The following is a 17,341-nucleotide window of genomic DNA, read 5'->3' as shown; positions in this document are numbered from 1 at the left end:
GATAATGTTGACATAAGAACAAATGGATAGCTCTGCCCATAAATTCAGGCTGGAAATTAGAACGTGATTTTTAGCCATCTGAGGAGTGATGTTCTGGAACAGCCTTCCAGTAGGGAGCTAACAATGGGGACTAACAACCTAACTATTTTTAAGATGGAGGTTGGTAAGTTTCTGAATGGAATTACAGTAACTCCTCACTTAATATTGTAGTTATGTTCCTGAAAAATGCAACTTTAAGTGAAATGATGTTAAATGAATCCAATTTTCCTGCAAGATTTAATGTAAATGCGGGGGGTTTGGTTCCAAGGAAAATTTTTGGGGGCAGACAAAAGGCATTATATACAGTACTGTACAGTGGTGGGGACGTGCCCCTGGCTTCCCCTGGGGCTCAGGACTGGGGGTGCAGGGTTTGGGAGGGAGTTGGGGTGCGGGGGGGCGCTCAGGGTGGGGGGTGGGGTCTGAGCGGGAGTTAGGGTGTGGGAGGGCGCTCAGGGTGGGGGTGCGGGAGGAGGCTCAGGGCTGGGGCAGGCAGGAGGTGCAGAGCACTTACCTGGGGCAGCTCCTGTTTGGTGCAGGGGGTGTGCAGGTGGCTCTGTGCAGCGCAGCACCGCCCCCATGGCCGCGATTCTGGGAGCTCTTCCCCTCCTCCCCTCCCCCCAGCAGGCAGGGCCACCCGGAACTTAGGGGCTGCAGGGCCCTGGGCTAAGGGGGCCCCCAGGCCCTGGCCTGCAGCTCTAAAGCCCCTTTCAGAATGCGGCCCTGCGAGTACGGGCTGGAGGACTCAGGAGGAGCAGGGGCAGCCGCGCAGCCAGTGGCCGGAGAGAAGCGGCGCTTTCCCCTTCAAAGCGCCACTTCTCTCCAGCCGGCTTTGAAGGGGAAAGTGCTTGGAGGGGAGGCAGCTTCCCTGCTCGCTCCCTCCCAGAAAGTCCTAAGCGCTGGGAGGAGGAGGAGGCGGAGAAGAGGAACTTGTGCAGTGCTCGCTTGTAAAGTCAGCCAAACGACGTTATAAGGGAGCATTGCACAACTTTAAACGAGTATGTTCCCTAATGGAGCAGCGACGTAACTTCGAAACAATGTTAAGCAGGAGGACATTAAGTGAGAAGTTACTGTATATGGGAGGTTGTCTGCAATAGCAGGGGATTGGCGTCGACCCAGGAGGCCTATCCGAGGCCTATGTTCCTAAATAACGTTCCATTCTCCCAGTCTCATTCCACATCCTTTTATTTAAAAAATACTTTCTATTCCCTGGGTTCGTCGGGGTATTTATTTTAATTTATAAAAGTTACTCCTAAGGGAACTCTGCACCAAAAAATTAAAAATTCTACGCACCGTATTTTAAAGTTCTGCTTATTTTATTTGTCAAAATAACACAATATAATCACTCTGATTTCAATTATTTCGGTAATTTATTTAAACTACAGTAAGGTGGATGGTGAATGGGAGTCGGGAGCACTGGAAGAAATCCCCAAGCCCCCTTGCCAAATAGTAATGTAGCTAGGTTTGACCCTTTATTTCTAGTTATTAGTCAACAAATATATGCAGCCATATGCTCAGTGTTACCTCATAGGCAACTGAAGAGCAAGTGAGGGCTGGGGAATCAAATTCACAATTTATATTGGCTACTGACCATCTCCAGAAAGTCAGTAGCAAACAGTTCACGGAGCACATTTTGATAAGAAATTTTTTTCAGTCCAAAAATTTAGACCAGTTCTAATCATGAAAGCACCATAAGCATTTATAAGGCCATACTGTCCTTTACAGTAAGGCTCCTTTACACCTCTCTGGCAATGTGAAGGAGCCTTAAAACTTTTACACCTGTTTTATACTCCTGGGGGAATTCACAAAGATAATGGGAACAATTCACTAAGCAGGCAGGCTGCTACATTCTGCTCTGTCTGAGGGGACAGAGCCTGCCCCATGCCTACCTCCTCAGAAACACCCTGAAGCCCTGCCCCTCCATGCCGAGCGTGCTGCAATAGTGAGTGAGAGGGACAGCCTCTCTTTCTGTCTGCCCCCCTCCCCCCCCACACACACACACAATTGCACGACTGCCTCCCTCCCCCGGCAGTGATTTACGTCTCTACCAGCTGCCCCGGTCACCCGAATCAGCCTGCCTGTGCTGCTGGGGAGGGGCGCATGACCACTCTTGCAGCTTCCCTTTGCTTTCCCATCAGAAGTCATTTTTCTGTGGGGAAGCAAAGAAATCTGCAGGGGATATGAATTCTGCACATGCACAGTGACACAATTCTCCCAGGAGTAAAAAATGCTCATCAATCACTGGATTCTGAGCAGTACTTGGGGGGGAAAAACAAACAATATACTAGCTCCGGGGGAGATTCCTCCTGAGTACCTATGTATTAAAATGACACTTTGGAATTGGAGAGGAAGAGGAACTCATGACTAAGGAGATTCCTTCCATGTTGCATGAGGAAATATCCCAGCTTCTTCCTGTTTTAATACATGCCAATGATACTAGATTCTTGGGAACTTTTTGTATATGCAGTTCAGGAAAAGACAAACTCTTTAGTATGTTGGGAGATTTGTAAAGGTATCCGATACATAAAGCTGCAGATGAGCATCTAGTGGGATTTTCAAAGAGGACTATCTGCCTTTTTAGGTGCCAAGATAGCTTTAAAAGATAGCTAGCTTTAAAAATAGAGTCCTGGGAATCAAAAGAGGGAAATATTAGTGTGCCTTATGGCGTCTACAAAAAAGCTTCTGTTGCAGCTAGCCATTTGTTTCAGTAGCAAAGAACCTTTTTCAGGGCCACAAGGACTTGCCTGACTCCAAGTTCTCAACTGGTTTTGACAGCCATTATTTGGACAAGAAGATCAGGTCTTTCAAGGCTGTAAGATCAGCACCTCTGGAAAATAATTCGAGGACACTAGGTCAAATGGATAAGAGCCAATGCAGTTGTGGTTTTTTTTGGTTCTTAATGAAGATTGCCATTTATCAGAGTGTTAAGGCAAAATTATGATTTGCACCTTTAGTCCAACCTCCTGCCCTTCTTAGAATATTATTGTTAGCCAAGAGAAATGAAAGCTGTTACTTGGGAATGTCAGGAAACTGCTAAAGATAATGTTGTGTGCTGCTAACAATATGTCTGATACATGTGATGTTCTGAAAGTGACCTTAAGAAGACCTCTGTATCTCAGAGCTTCCAGGTTGTTTCTGTAAAGTTCAGATTCAAGCTTTCATGGAAAATTATGCACAGTAACTTGAAAAGCAACAATGCTTTTCCTCAAGATTAGTCTGGAAGCCTTGGTCTTTGAGTTGTATGCTTTATGTATGTTTGGAGTAGCAAACACCCAGGAAATACTCTTGAGGTTCAAGCTTGGCAATTCACTTCCAGCACTTAGGCATTTCACCGTAACCCAGTGTTTCCTAATCTGTGAGGCAAGCCATGCTGGGGGTACCAGATTAGTCTGTGGAGTGGCTGAGAAGAACAGCCAAGCAGTGTGGAGGGGAAAATTTCATGATCCAGGATCTACCCCATTTCTCCATTGTAAACATCTTGAAAGCTGCTTCCTTCCCTTGATGCAGATGAAAGAATAGCTTGCAGGCTCACTCAACAGCCTGGTGGACCAAATTTTTTTTTTTTTTTTTTTTTGCTCAGCGAGGAGAGTTACATGTACACCAACGGAGGTCTCTTCATCCCAATGTAGTATCATGATGCATGGAGGATTGAAGAAGGGGAGCAACTGGAGAGCTTGCTCTTTAAGAAGCAATTCTTTGAGATTAGTGAGTTGAGAATTAAGTCATTCTTTTGTCTTTCACTTGCCTGGGGCAAAAAAAAAAATCCATAGCAAACAAGCTGAGCCAGGATCAATATGACTGATCTTTAAAGTAAGCCATTTGTGCTTCAATTTACCTTGAAGTGGGGGCATCCAGAAATACTTATTTGCTTCTGCAGAGAATACCAAATGCCTGACAATTTGCACAAAAGCAGTGATTCCTGCCCCATACTTTTTTGCTCCATGGGGGTGGAGACCTTATTCCCCCCCCCCCTCTTTTGCCTGTGGTTCTTGTAGAGGAGATGCAAGAGGCAACACACAATTCTTGTAGTACCAGATTATAAAGTAGTTCTGGTTCTAGGTCTCATTCTGGCAGAGGAGCAACAGGTGATTCTTTTCCAGACCTGTTATCTCACAAAGGAGGATTGAACCTGCACCCAGATCCATAATTCCTTCCTCTGGCATTTTACATCTTGGAGTTTAGTAGATGAAGATTGCTCTTGGAAGAAGTCCTGCAAATTACATTAGAATCTTGTAAGCCGTCCGTTGGAAATCTTATGCCCTAAAGTGGAAATCTTTCTCATTCCTTTAAGGAAAGAGCCTCCGGATCCTGTCCTCTTTGTTTTATGTTGGATTGTTTTCTCTTTCCCATATCAAATCTTGGATTATCTTTCTCCACAGTTAAAGTGAGCCTCTATTAAGCCTTTAAGAATAGTTGTCTTTTTTCACTTATCCGAACCTGGTGCTCACTAGGCCAACAGAAGATCCATTCGAACCTATAGTTTACTGCTTTCTTTGCTTATTTTTTAATGTGGATCAGAAATGCAAGTGAAGTGCAAGGTGCCATTGCTGATCCTCCTTAGTGTTCAATATGGATAAACTTAAGATTTGTCCTCATGCCAAAGTGGCATCTCACTTGTCATTTAAACTGAACCATTGTCTTTTCTTGTCTCACGACCGAGTTGGTGAGGTTATTCCATAATTTGGATGATAAAAGGAAATTCAGTTATACCATTTCACAAATCATCCTGTAGGTTCCTGGCATAGAGGGAGAAATCCCAAGAGGAATCCATCTCCGCCCAGAGAGAGAAGACAAATGGATAAGGTTTTCAGCTCAATTTATGACCAGGCAGGGATCCTGCTAATCAAAAGCTCTTGGGACTCCTTTTACTAGGCTTGCTGCAACACTGCCAATTTAATTTAGTCTGTAGAAATATCTAGGAACTTGGAGAGCATTTTCTTTAAATTTAATTCACAAGCTTACTCAGTGCTGTTCTCTTGATGACCAGGATAAATCATATGGCTGTTTAGGAACAGAAGTCCTTCAGTCCTTTAATCACTATTTCAGCTAGTTCCTGGGGGACTAATGCTGCTAGTTCTTCTCCCCAGAATGAAGAACAGCTGAGGCAATTCATGAAGAGGAAACAAAGATTACTTACCTGTGATCAGAATTCTCTGCAGGTATGATCTCAACAAATCCATGCTCGTTATCTCTCCTTACACTTCAGAAGGGAGATTTGCAATTTGCCACAGTAGTAAGAGACTTGGGCAGGGTTTTTATATCCTCTGTTCTAGAACATTCTTGTGAGTCCAGCAGTGAAAGCCACCCCAGCAACTAACTGCTTAAGAACTGCAGCTTGTGCAACAACATGCTAACTAACATGACTCATGAGCATAAGAATCTGTTGAGGCAGTATTTTTGGAGCTCCAAGTTAGTCATCCTGGTAAGTATCCTTCCTCTTCTATAGGGCCTAGCTGTTGGCTGTATAGGGACAAAACACCAGTTTTAGTGGTTGAAGCACAAGAGTTTAACCACCATGTACTGAAGCTTGTTTCAGCCCGTGTAAATCATGTTTGAACTGGTTCAAAAAGCAAGAGGGACAGGATTTTTAACCTACTTTCAGCATGATTTAATTCAGTTCTTACTTGAACCAAACCTTGTTACAAGCATGGTTGACCCACAAGAGTATTTACCCACTTTCAGAATTGGGCAGTTTTCTTAGTATTGACCTTGTCCTGTTGGATAAAGTTGAATCTCACCACTAATGCACTGGTTGCCTTGCCTTGCTTATTATTGAAAGCTGAGAAAATCCGAGCTGAAACTACTTCCTCACTTCCTTCTAGGATGAAGAAATTGCTAAATCATTTTAGGGCGAGGTTTGTGGGATTTATTGACACAAGCCTAGTGCATTTTTTTGTTATGTTCCTTGGATAAACTGAGTTGGTTTACCCAAAGTTTTTATAGCTGAAAAGCATGCATTGCAAACCCTAACCCTCAAATATAACATATCTCTAACTTCCCCCTGCAGCTGCCCCTTCCTGCATCGAAACACCCTTGCAGGGAATGGTAATTGAGGAAGAGTATGAAAAGCAGCAAGCAAATGTGGAGATGAAGAAGCAACTGTGCCCCTACGCTGCAGTAGGAGAATGTCGTTATGGAGAGAACTGCGTGTATATCCATGGGGATGTGTGTGACATGTGTGGGTTGCAGGTCCTACATCCAGTTGATGCTGCCCAGAGATCCCAACACATAAAGGTAAGCATACCAATGGCTTGTGTTGAATAGTTTCAAGTTACTCCCTTGCCTTGTGCAATCACTTGTCATTCATTCCCTTTCTTCTGAAGTTGACGGCATACAAGTCAGTCAGTTAACAAGAAGGTTCACATTGCAAACTGAACTATTTGCTGTCAAGGCTGTTTTCAAAGCAGCCTTGTTTAAAAGAAGCTGGACCCTGTCTGCGTTGAGGATAAAGTCTGTATAACTGTACTAATACTCATTTCAAACACTCAAATGTGGGTAACTTAGGTCACTTTTCGTGAAGTTTTAGTTCAGCTATTTCTGCCTGGGTTCTTGGAAAAGAGCCTAACTTGACATTGACCATTGCCTCCTATGACCTAAAAGACTGTTTTTTGAGGACCTGAACCTCTCAGGTGGTTTGTCCTTTTTAGTGTAGAATGTGGGGAGAATAAATTTAAGATGAAACTAATGAGTTAAAACCTATTAAATAGTGCACAAGATTACAGGCTGGTTTTCTCTCTCTCCTCTTCAGTCTTGCATTGAGGCTCATGAGAAGGACATGGAGCTCTCATTTGCCGTCCAGCGTAGTAAAGACATGGTGTGTGGGATCTGCATGGAGGTAGTATATGAAAAAGCCAACCCCAGCGAGCGCCGCTTTGGGATCCTCTCCAACTGCAACCATACTTACTGTCTCAAATGCATCCGCAAGTGGAGGAGCGCTAAACAATTTGAGAGCAAGATTATAAAGTGAGGCACTTCCCCATCTTGATTGTGCTTTGTTACGTGGGAAGAATTAAGTGTCTTGTGACAACTTGCAACAAAGTCCCCCCACAAAGACTGCATTTAATGCATCCTAACTAACGTTAATCCAGAATTGAAGTCATTTTCCAGGGGTAGCATTTTGTTTGTATTTACACTCTGACCTAGTTAATCTAGATTAGTTTGCAAAATCCACTTATTTGGATGAAAGTCATGTTTTGTCTTCAGTTAGTTACCATTTAAAGGTTTCAGGCACCCAGATTAGATGGTGAAAACAGCTTAACCAGTTCTGAATGTATGTTTCCTAACTTTTCACTGCCCTGATTAATTAGCCAGCCAACAACCCATACCCTCTTTAAGGCGTTCTAAAGAAACCCAAACAAACAAATACAAAAACCAAACAAAACTACAAAAAATAAATTTATCTAAATCTAAAGAAAAAGGAGTCTGTGTGAAATGTTTTTTCCCCCCCAAGTTCTATGGAGACAAAATGATCAGCTGCTGAGTTGAGCTCTGAAAGAAGAGGAAGAGTTTAGGGTGTCTTCTTGTGCAAAAGAGAACATAGATTGAAAAAGAAGCACAAAGTCCTGGCAGTAAGTGCCCAGGCACAATAGGATACATCTTTAAAGATGGGATATGTGCCATGGTATGTTTTATAATAGGACAGAGCGCCCCTGTAATGTGGAATTTTGCAGTGCAGTCTCTTCGTTCCCCAGGTCCTGCCCAGAATGTCGGATCACATCTAACTTTGTCATTCCAAGTGAGTACTGGGTGGAGGAGAAGGAAGAGAAGCAGAAACTCATTCAGAAATACAAGGAGGCAATGAGGTACGAGCGCTGCAGCCTTTTGTCAAGTTAAGACTGCAGAGATAAGGGCACACCTGGAGAACAAGGGTGTTTATCTAAAGCCCTCTCATACCTCCTTTCCACCCCCACACGTGTGAAGTGCATCCTTACTTATCCACCCGCAGATGCATGCATCCACACAGTCACCTAGCTTTCCTATGTATTTATTGACCTCACAAGCTTTTTCCTTACCCACCCAATACATAATTGATACAGCCATAAGGTAGTAGACTTGTGCACTGTGAGTCATCAGCTTCCCTATGCATGCATCTACCCACGCGCACATCTGTTGGGTATGCACATAGTGTAATACATCATTTCTGTGTATGTATTTTTATTGATAAAATGGCGTCAGCGGCAAATGGTGCATATTTAAAGAGACCCCCTGGACCATAAGCAAATGCAATACTGAATTCTGACTGGCTCTGCTGTGAGTAAGGGTTGCGATATTTTCCTTTCCAGCAACAAGCCATGCAGGTATTTTGATGAAGGCCGTGGGAGCTGTCCATTTGGAGGGAACTGTTTTTACAAACATGCATATCCCGATGGTCGCCGAGAGGAGCCACAGAGACAGAAAGTGGGAACATCGAGTAGATATCGGGTAAGTCTCACTGCTTTTAGACTTTTTGGAAGAGGGAAGGAAAAGGTGTGAATGCCTCAGATTTGCTTATGCAGTAAAACATACATAGTGGATTGGAGGGGAGAGTGGTCCAAAGACTGGAAGTGATTGAGGGGAGACTGTGGAAGAGACATATTTCTTAATGTCACCTGTATCTTGAGGCAGAAATGTTGGTGGTCACCTATAGCAGGAGTAAATGCAGATCCCATTGTGAAGCATGATTAGCTGCATGTTATATACCTGGGAGCTGAGCATTGTAAGCCCCAGGAGCATATGTATCTTGTAACTCTCGGTCACACAAGAGCAATAACTGGGTTCCCTTTGCAGGCCCAGCGAAGGAATCGGTTCTGGGAATTCATTGAGGAGAGGGAGAGCAGCGATCCCTTCGAGAACGACGAGGATGAGGTTGTGACCTTTGAGCTCGGCGAGATGTTGCTCATGCTTTTGGCAGCAGGAGGTGATGATGAGTTGACAGACTCCGAGGACGAGTGGGACTTGTTTCATGACGAGCTGGAAGATTATTATGACTTGGATCTATAGCACCTGTCAGCGGAGTTTGGACTGTCTGCTTGGCATCAGGCAGTAGCTCTTTCCTGTGGTGTTGTGGCAGTGCCTGTGTTTCTCCTAGGCAGGCCTATCAATTCCAGGTGCTGTTGTAATAACTTTTACCCAGGGTCTGTCTCCTCCCCTTGCCCCAGGAGTGTTTGTTTTTCTCTGTTTAAACAAATAACAAGAAATCTTTAAAACGTTAGTTTTTGTAAAATGAATTAACTGTCAAACAGTTAGCTTAGGTTTGTTGCTTCATCTGTGTTCCTGACAGGATTCACCCAGTTCCAGGGTTAAAGTGTTTACAGGACTTCCACACTCATCTTGAAGAGCCCAGATACAAAAATGAGAGCAGTGGCCATGCAGTGGGGGATATAAATTGGCCAGTGGCCTTTTTCTGCTGTGGACTTCAAATCAATACTTCCGATTTCGGGCCAGACACACGTACTTCTTGCTGGCTTCAGTTCTGTTCCAACCCCCTCATGTACACATCTTCATTTGTGGTTTTGGTCTCTTGTTTACTTGCACATTACTATTACTACTGTGTAACCAGAACCAGGTGCGAATGTTCCAGGTTTTTACTGTGTTTAGCATGAAAGGAAAATGTGTTTGTACGTGAAAGGAGAACTTTCAATGTGTATAAACAAATAAACGCAGAGTTGGATCTCAAGGGCTGGGAGACTCTGTATATGTTTAACAAACCAAAAACTAACTCTCCTCCCCTTTTGGTGCATGAATTGTAGTCTCCAATTGAACATGAAACTGGTTTAGTGGTCTCAGCCCAGTCTGTGGCAATGGTCTTAACCATCAGGTATAACTTGGCACTCCTTAATACACCAGCTCTCTCTAATGTATATTATAGGGACTGACTAAAAGTAGGAACCTGGTTAGCCAGAAGAGGGTTCTCACCATATTGTTATCCAGTAGAACATCAAGTCGGAATCCCTTAATTGCATTGCTCGCATAGTTTTATACCATCGGTAACCACTCAAGCCATGAGCTTATCCAGGAAATCACTATACTACTTAGTTGGTTCAAGGCACTCCTGGCTCATATCCCATCTGAGTTATGCAGGTTGCTTGGAAGAGCTGCGAACTTGTTGTGAGTTATTGGGTTACCTAGAAAAGAACTAGCAGTCATGCAATAGCAAGATAGAATTCCATTGATAAGAGCTCATATTTTGCCACCAAAGCTCCAATGCAGGAATTTTCACCTTGCGTTAAATTATTGCTGCTCTTTTCATGACTCATGGATGCCCCATGATCTGTTCTACTGCTTCTCTTGCCCTGAGACAGCCTCTCCTTTCACTTTTAAAATGGAATAAGAAGTTGTTGCTGAGCTCTATGATGTATTGTTTTGCAGCTGCCTTTTGTAAGAAGCACTTTTCCCAAATAAAAAACAAACAAACAATTAAACAAGAAGTCTGTTCTTTCTTTAAGCTGAGTGTCTCTAGATCTCAGCCTCTCTTTGTATGCCCTTAGTGTAAACTAGTCTGGTTACTACTAATTACTGAGTCCTGTGCAATGCCATAGTCATGTTGCAGCATTACACAATTGTATCTTGTCAACAGCCTTATGCAAAACAGGAAATTCTATAATATATAAAGAGAGAGAACATTTTATGAACAAAGACAGCTGAGACCACCAAACTATGAAAGTGCTTGGGATTACCACTGAGTGAAACAGAGGTGGTTTTCCTTTTCAGAGTTGAGTTCTAAGACTGGCTCAATTCTGTCAGTTTGTTCTGGGCTGTACATTTTATAACATGCACATCAAATATTGCTTGTGGTGTCAGTGGGTAATCAATGCCTGCTATAATACTTTGTACTTAGTACTGTTTATCCAGAGAACTCAAAGCACTACTGTAGGCTAACTACTTCCTGGTAGACCACACCCTTCTTTACGGGCCACTGTGTATATTACATTGTAAACCGCCTTCGTCACTGGGAAACGGGAGATATTTAAGTAAACAGCTGTGAAAATGTTTTCAAACTGACTGTGGGGGCAGGGGTGAAGGAAGAGGTGAGTACTGTTGAAACTGGTCTTAGACGAGAGGTTCTCAGACTGGGGGTTGGGACCCCTCGGGGTCTCGAGGTCATTACATGAGGGGTCGCAAGCTGTCAACCTCCATCCCAAACCCCGCTTGCTTCCAGCATTTATTATGGTGTTAAATATATTTTAAAAAGGGTATTTAATTTATTGGGGGGGGTCACACTCAGAGGCTTGCGATGTGAAAGGGGTCGCCAGTTTAAAAAAAAAAAAAAAAAAGTTTGAGACCCACGGTCTTAGACTATTCAGATATCTTATCCTGCACACAGACATTATGAGGTGGCTAGTAGAATGCACAGATCCCAAATAGGGGGGGAGAAATGTGGGGGTGGTAGAGGCCAGGCAGAGTAGGGGAAAAGGATACAGAGCTAGGTGGGGGAGATGAAAGCATAGGAGAAATAGGGAAGGATGCAGCGAGAGAGTAACAACAGTTTTGGAAGGAAATGGGAGAGGAAAAAAAAGGGGTTTAATGAAGAGAAAGCAGAGCCAAACATGATGGACACAGGAGCGGTGCCAGGGTTTTTGCCGCCCTAGGCGGCAGCGCTCCTCCTCTGAGCATTCAGGGGGCCTGGGGTGTTCGGCGGCGGGGGGTCCTTCCGCTCCGTGTCTTTGGGGCACTTCGGCGTCGGGTCCCGGAGCGAGTGAAGGACCTTCCGCCGAAGATCTGGAGCAGAAGGACCCCCCGCCGCCGAATTTCTGCCAAGGGCGGCAAAATGCCGCCCCCCAAATCCTGCCGCCCTAGGCAACCGCCGGCCCTGGATGGACAAATTAACTTTCCTGTAGAAAGCTAGGTGCCAAATCATTTACAAATGTGTACATACTGTTAAATAACAAAAATGTGGCTCTGTAGGATATTTTGTGGGAGAGGAGGAAGTGTTGAGAGGGAAGGCGGGGAGGTAGCAGACTTGGCTGTGCAAAGGAAAGGAAAAGGGAGCCCAATGTTCTCTGTAGGGGTTAGGGATAGAATAGTATGCTTTATCTTCATTGAGAATAAGCTGTGTGCACTGAAAGATGTTGATTTTGGCTTTTTGAATAGTCTCATGCACCATTTGTTTCTGCATCTCACATCTGATGCAATCGGGCACTTGGGTCAGTTTGGGTGCTCATTCATTGGTATATCAACAGAATCTAGCTGGCCACAGACAGGTTCTCCTAGTACAGTTTTCCAGCTCAATACAAGGTAGGCACTTCCTTTCTCTGATTTTTTTTTCTTATGAAATGTTCCTAAATTTTTTAAAATGCAAGCGATTGTACCTGTTTTATTTTCCCAAGGGGAGGTGCCTTCCTATATCATTGCACAGCCTCTCCACTTGAACTTGGCTGGCTATGGGTCTGATTATTAATAAATAACCAGACTTGTTTATAATCAATTCTGATTCTGACTTAATTCTGATGGGGCTAGCAATGCAACAGATTAAATCTTAGAGAAGAGGATATGTGAGCAGTATACAAAAAATAAATGGTATAATCAATCATTGGCTTCTATGCTTCTGAGCATACACGAGTAAGAGGAAGTTCAATAAGATTGAAAGGCAACAGATTTTGAAATAGTAAGCGGAAATGTTTGTAAACAAAATTGATCTGTGAAATGTGCTACTACAGTGGGGTTTTTTGGTTTGTTTGTTTTTTTTAAAGCTTTAGATTCTGAAATAGATGAGACTAATAACATCCACAGTAATTCAGGATAAAGATGTATAAACTCTCATGCTTCAAGGCATAATCCTGCCAATGAAAACTTGGAATTAGAAAAACTTCTCCCACAGCCATGTTCCTTCTTCTGACATCTTGGATTAGCCCTTGCTAAATTTCACCTCTGCTAAAGAATTATGCGATGGAAATTTACATTGGTTCACTTGACTTTTGTATCTTGTGATAGTGCAATGGGTCCCCACAACCCATCCCACATAGTATAAAGTTGTTCATATGTGCTCACACAACACTCCTTCAGCTGTTGCATTGTGGGTAAATATTCCATCATAGGTCCTGGTGCAGTGTTCCCTCTAATTTTTTACATCCATGTGTGGAAGGAATTTTGTTGTGTCCATCAATATGGAGGTGATGTGTGGTGGGGGTGGGGTTTGGAGTACGGGAAGGGGCTCAGGCTAGGGCAGAGGGTTGGGGTGTGGGGGGATGAGGGCTCTGGATGAGGATGCAGGCTCTGAGGTGGGACTGGGGATGAAGGGTTTGGGGTTTGGGAGGGGGTTCAGGGCTGGGGCAGAGGGTTGGGTGCAGCGGGTGAGGGCTCTAGCTAGGGGTGAAGGCTCTGGGATGGGGCTGGGGATGAGAGGTGCAGGGGATGGGGCTCAGGGATGGGGCAGAGGGTTGGGGTGGGGGTGTGTGGCTGGGGATGAGGGGCTTGGGGTGCAGGCTGCAGCAGGGGAAGAGAACTCCCCCCCAGCCCTCTCGCCGCAGCAGCTCGGGGCCGTGTGAGAGGCGCCTCTCCCTGGCTGCGGCAGCTCCTGCGGGGCTGCACTGGGCTGGGCCGGGGAAGGGGCTCCTCTTCCCAGCCGTGGCAGCTCTGGTAGGGCGGGGCTCTGCCAGGGGAGGGGCTCCTCTCCCCGGCAGCTCTGGTGGGGTGGGGTGGGGCTGGGCCAGGGGTGGGGGGCGCTTCTCCCTGCCTGTGTGGCCCTTGCTAGCCTGCTGGCTGTGTGGCTGCGCAGCTTACAGGGAATTTAGATCCTGGGAGCAGGATTATTTGCCATAGCAAACCACAGTGGGACAGGTGCTATATATTTTTTTAAATAGCATTTTAACATGTTAACATATCATGCATTTTGTAAAATGAAAGGATACTGCATAGCAATATCCTTTTCTTTTTAAGCAATAATCCTTAAATGGGCATGAGTTTTCTTTTATAAGTAGCAATGCATACATACAATGACCAGCACTGCAATAGCTCAAACCTGGAAAAATCATCAGAATTGGAGTTAAGCAAAGAGTAGTGACTCCAGAGATTGCTGGAGCCGTGTGGGATTGTGCTGTAATGACCACTTGCAACCGTGCAACTGCAATGCCCGTTCTTTCAGTCTAATTGCATTAGAATGGTGTAGTGACCTCAAGCATGTACATAATTGTGGTGAATCTTCTTCCAAGCAAGTAAAATTGCAACAGGGATGGCACAGCTTGTGTGTGAACATGAGCTGAATCACGCTCAATTCCCGGAATACTCTGCAGTAAACTAATCTTAATTCTGGGCCAAGGTCCCTAGATTTTTTTTTTGACACGTTTGGTGTGGCAAATGAAATTATATGGCAGCTATATTTAAATTTAACCCCCCCCCCCACTGATTTAATTAAATAAAATTGACAATGCAGTCACTAGAGCCTTTGCTTGCTGAACATAGCTTGTCCTTTGCAGTCGATCTGGGTTCGGTGTCCAGTCAATAATGGTTCAGTTTCATACTACAGACAACGTTGATGCAGGCAGGTATAATGTAGTACAACCTTAACTAGAGCTACCTTGTAAACACTTCTTCCAGGAAGTGGTCAATATTGCTATTTTAAATCTCATTAGAGGTAGTGTTTACTCTCTTTCTACCGTGTTTTAGAAAAACCATATTACTGCCTAGTAGCGTAAGATTAAAGACTTCCAGTGAGATTTAGGCTCCTAAATTCCTTTTGAAAAGGGAATTAAGAGTCTAACTCACTTAAGTGCCTTTGAAAAAATGTACCCTTAGGCTCTCCTAAGGGAAACTTTTTACCTAGTTTTAAACCAGTTCAGTTAAAACAGAGCAGTTATATAGAACTGGTTTTTGGTGGCCTAACCTGTTTGTAATGAAAATTTCAAGATCGATGATGCTCTATGCTACAGGTGTAACCAGTTCCTACAGAGATTACATGAGACTCTCAACTTTCATTATAAATCCCACCTCAAAATAAGTTCTGTCCCTCATCGTTGTGGAAAAAAAAAAATCTTGAAAACATAAGCGTACCCTAAACATTCAAAAGGCAAGTAAAAAACCCCCACATTTAATACTTGTGGCTTTTAAGCCAATCATGATATTTTGAGGCCCTGACTCACTTTTAAATGCTCAGGCTTGGCCATACTGCAGTTGACCTGTTACGGACACCACTGATAACCATAGGCTTGTCTCAAACAGTCTCAGCTGACACCAGTGTAAAGGTCTGATGTTAGTGAGTGTAACAGCCATTTGAAAATAGTTTTATGGGATTTTAAAGGTGGTTTTTAGCAAAATTAGGCTCTGTCCATCTTTTCAGTAGCTAAGAGGGCTTTTAACTGGAGGACATGAAATACCAGCAAGCTTGTGAAATGGCACTATGAATATCTAGCCTCACTTTCTACCCGCTTGTTAATGGAGATGTTAAACACAATACATTTACAGATGTAGGAGTGGGAAGTGGAACAAATACAAAGACTCCTAGAGCAGTTTAAAAGAAAAATCATGTTGTCTTGGCCCAGGCTATATACCCATGTGTTTTTTAGGGAGACACATGCTAAATAGAGTTAAGTTCTAATTTGGCAGATAGGTATTTTTTTTCTGGTGCCTGCCATTTTGTGTCCCAGAATCTAAGCTTCCATTTTCAATAAAGTTTCTCACTGTTATTGCTTAATTTACACTGGAAAATACTCTGTAATCATTAATATTGCCCAGGATACTAGTGCTTGTGCATTAGCAATCCTATTGCACTTTTCTGTGCATTCACACACAGCAATGTAGCGTTAAACACATTGCCCCTTGGGCTCTGACCCAGCATGATTACTTTATTCAAGGGCTTGGGAGAGATTTCAAAAGGGAGCCGATGAGTAGGGGTTCAGTGGAATTGTGGGAGATGGGATTAAACTCCTAGAAGTCCCAGGGAAGAGTAGCCTTTTCCTTAATATCATCCCAAAATAGAGGCTAAGCTGAATCCTCAGTGGCAGGATTATCTGCTTGAGCTACTGAAGGCTTGCCAAGAGTCCCCCAGCAAGAGTTGGCATGCACTCACTTCATGCAAAAAGGCTCTGCTCCCTCCTCTACAAGGTAGAGGGAAGGGGACCTGTGCCAGGTGAAGCAACACCTGCAGACCAGTGAGTGTTCTTCACATGGTGCATGGAACAATGCTGCAGAACCTCTTGATGAGAAGAGAGACCACCCTTGACAGCTTTATTGCCTCAGGCAAAGCGAGTAGCACTAGCCCTGGGGAAGCTACCTACACTGGACAATTACTGGTTAGTGGAATATCAGGTTGGGGAAGTCACAGTAGGTCCAGTAGTGCTGGAGGTATGCAGGGACATGTAACTAACCTAGCAACTGGACTGACAAGCATTGAGGGGCTTCTCTAACAGTCCTGCAGCCTTTGGTGGTAGGTACCCAGGCTCCAGCCACTCTATCAGCACGAGAAGTATTAGGAAAGGCTACTCATAGTAACTTTCGTGGACTGGCTCATCAGTCTTGGCTATCTAAACAAAGAGGCCGGCTAACGTGCACAAGGGTAAATGGTTTTTGGTTGTTTTTATTTTTTTAAGGCTGTTTTAGGAGGGAAAGTTGCTTTCAAGCAGGGATGATATAAGTGGATTCTCACATAAGTGGGACTTGGTTTGCATGCAGAGCATGGGGGAATGCTTTAATTAAAGAAAAAATTAAAAAACAAAAGACACCCACCTCCAGCCCCTGCCTTTACACTGTTAAGTAATGTCAGATGAGCAAGCATCGATCACTGTACCAGCCCAAAAAACTCAAGTGATTTTTGGATTGTTAAAACCAGGGCTTTGGAGCAGAGCCCAGAGCAGCAGAGCTGCAGGTTTTTGCCTGGAGCTGGAGCTGAGCACAGCTCCAAAGCCATGGTTAAAATGCCACATTACAGCAGAGGGAGCAGCACTACCTCTCTGTTCAACTAAGTCTGCATTTGATCCTAGGCCCCTAGTCACCAAGAAGTTAAATAGGAGGGAATGGTAAAGAGGAATAAGTGACTAAAGGGGCTGGATAGACTGATTGAAGGAGCATGTTTCGTGTAACTAACTGACAACCAACATAGGCTATAACTTTCCATTAGGTCTATCCAGCCAGGGGGCATAGAAGTATGCAGACAAGTATTGGGCTGACAAGGTAAATGTAGGCTAAATAGCAGGTGGTAAATGTGAGTGCTTTCTCTGTAGCCAGTAGTAGGAATCCCCCATTACTTCAGCTCTTAGTTCGTAGAACAGCATGGCAGATAAACATAGCTGTTAACGTGCCTAATGTTAACAGACCCGAGAAGAAACTGGGCCAGAGGAAGTTTCATTGTGTTTAAATATATGCCCAACAAATCACAAGCCTTCAATCTAAAAGTCAA

The 17,341-nt window shown here is 44.0% G+C and overlaps 1 protein-coding gene across 2 annotated transcripts in view; it reads left to right on the top strand.

The window, feature by feature from the left end:
• The window catches only part of MKRN1 (makorin ring finger protein 1), a 30,479-nt gene extending 20,072 nt beyond the window's left edge, over positions 1-10,407 (top strand). The window contains exons 4-8 of one of the 2 annotated variants that reach the window (XM_024200792.3): positions 6,044-6,270; positions 6,785-6,999; positions 7,728-7,838; positions 8,319-8,457; positions 8,803-10,407. In XM_024200792.3, the coding sequence (XP_024056560.1) occupies positions 6,044-6,270; positions 6,785-6,999; positions 7,728-7,838; positions 8,319-8,457; positions 8,803-9,015 (905 nt within the window). In that variant the 3' untranslated portion in view covers positions 9,016-10,407. The remainder of the gene's footprint in view (positions 1-6,043; positions 6,271-6,784; positions 7,000-7,727; positions 7,839-8,318; positions 8,458-8,802) is intronic. The other variant, XM_024200793.3, reaches the window with a different exon arrangement.
• The last annotated feature ends 6,934 nt before the right edge of the window (positions 10,408-17,341 follow it).

The sequence above is a fragment of the Terrapene carolina genome, unplaced genomic scaffold (genome assembly GCF_002925995.2).
Source record: "Terrapene carolina triunguis isolate 2854851 unplaced genomic scaffold, T_m_triunguis-2.0 Scaffold247, whole genome shotgun sequence".
NCBI lineage: Eukaryota > Metazoa > Chordata > Testudines > Emydidae > Terrapene > Terrapene triunguis.
The sequence above is the reverse complement of the archived record's forward strand: the minus strand, read 5'-3'. Positions and strand labels throughout refer to the sequence as shown.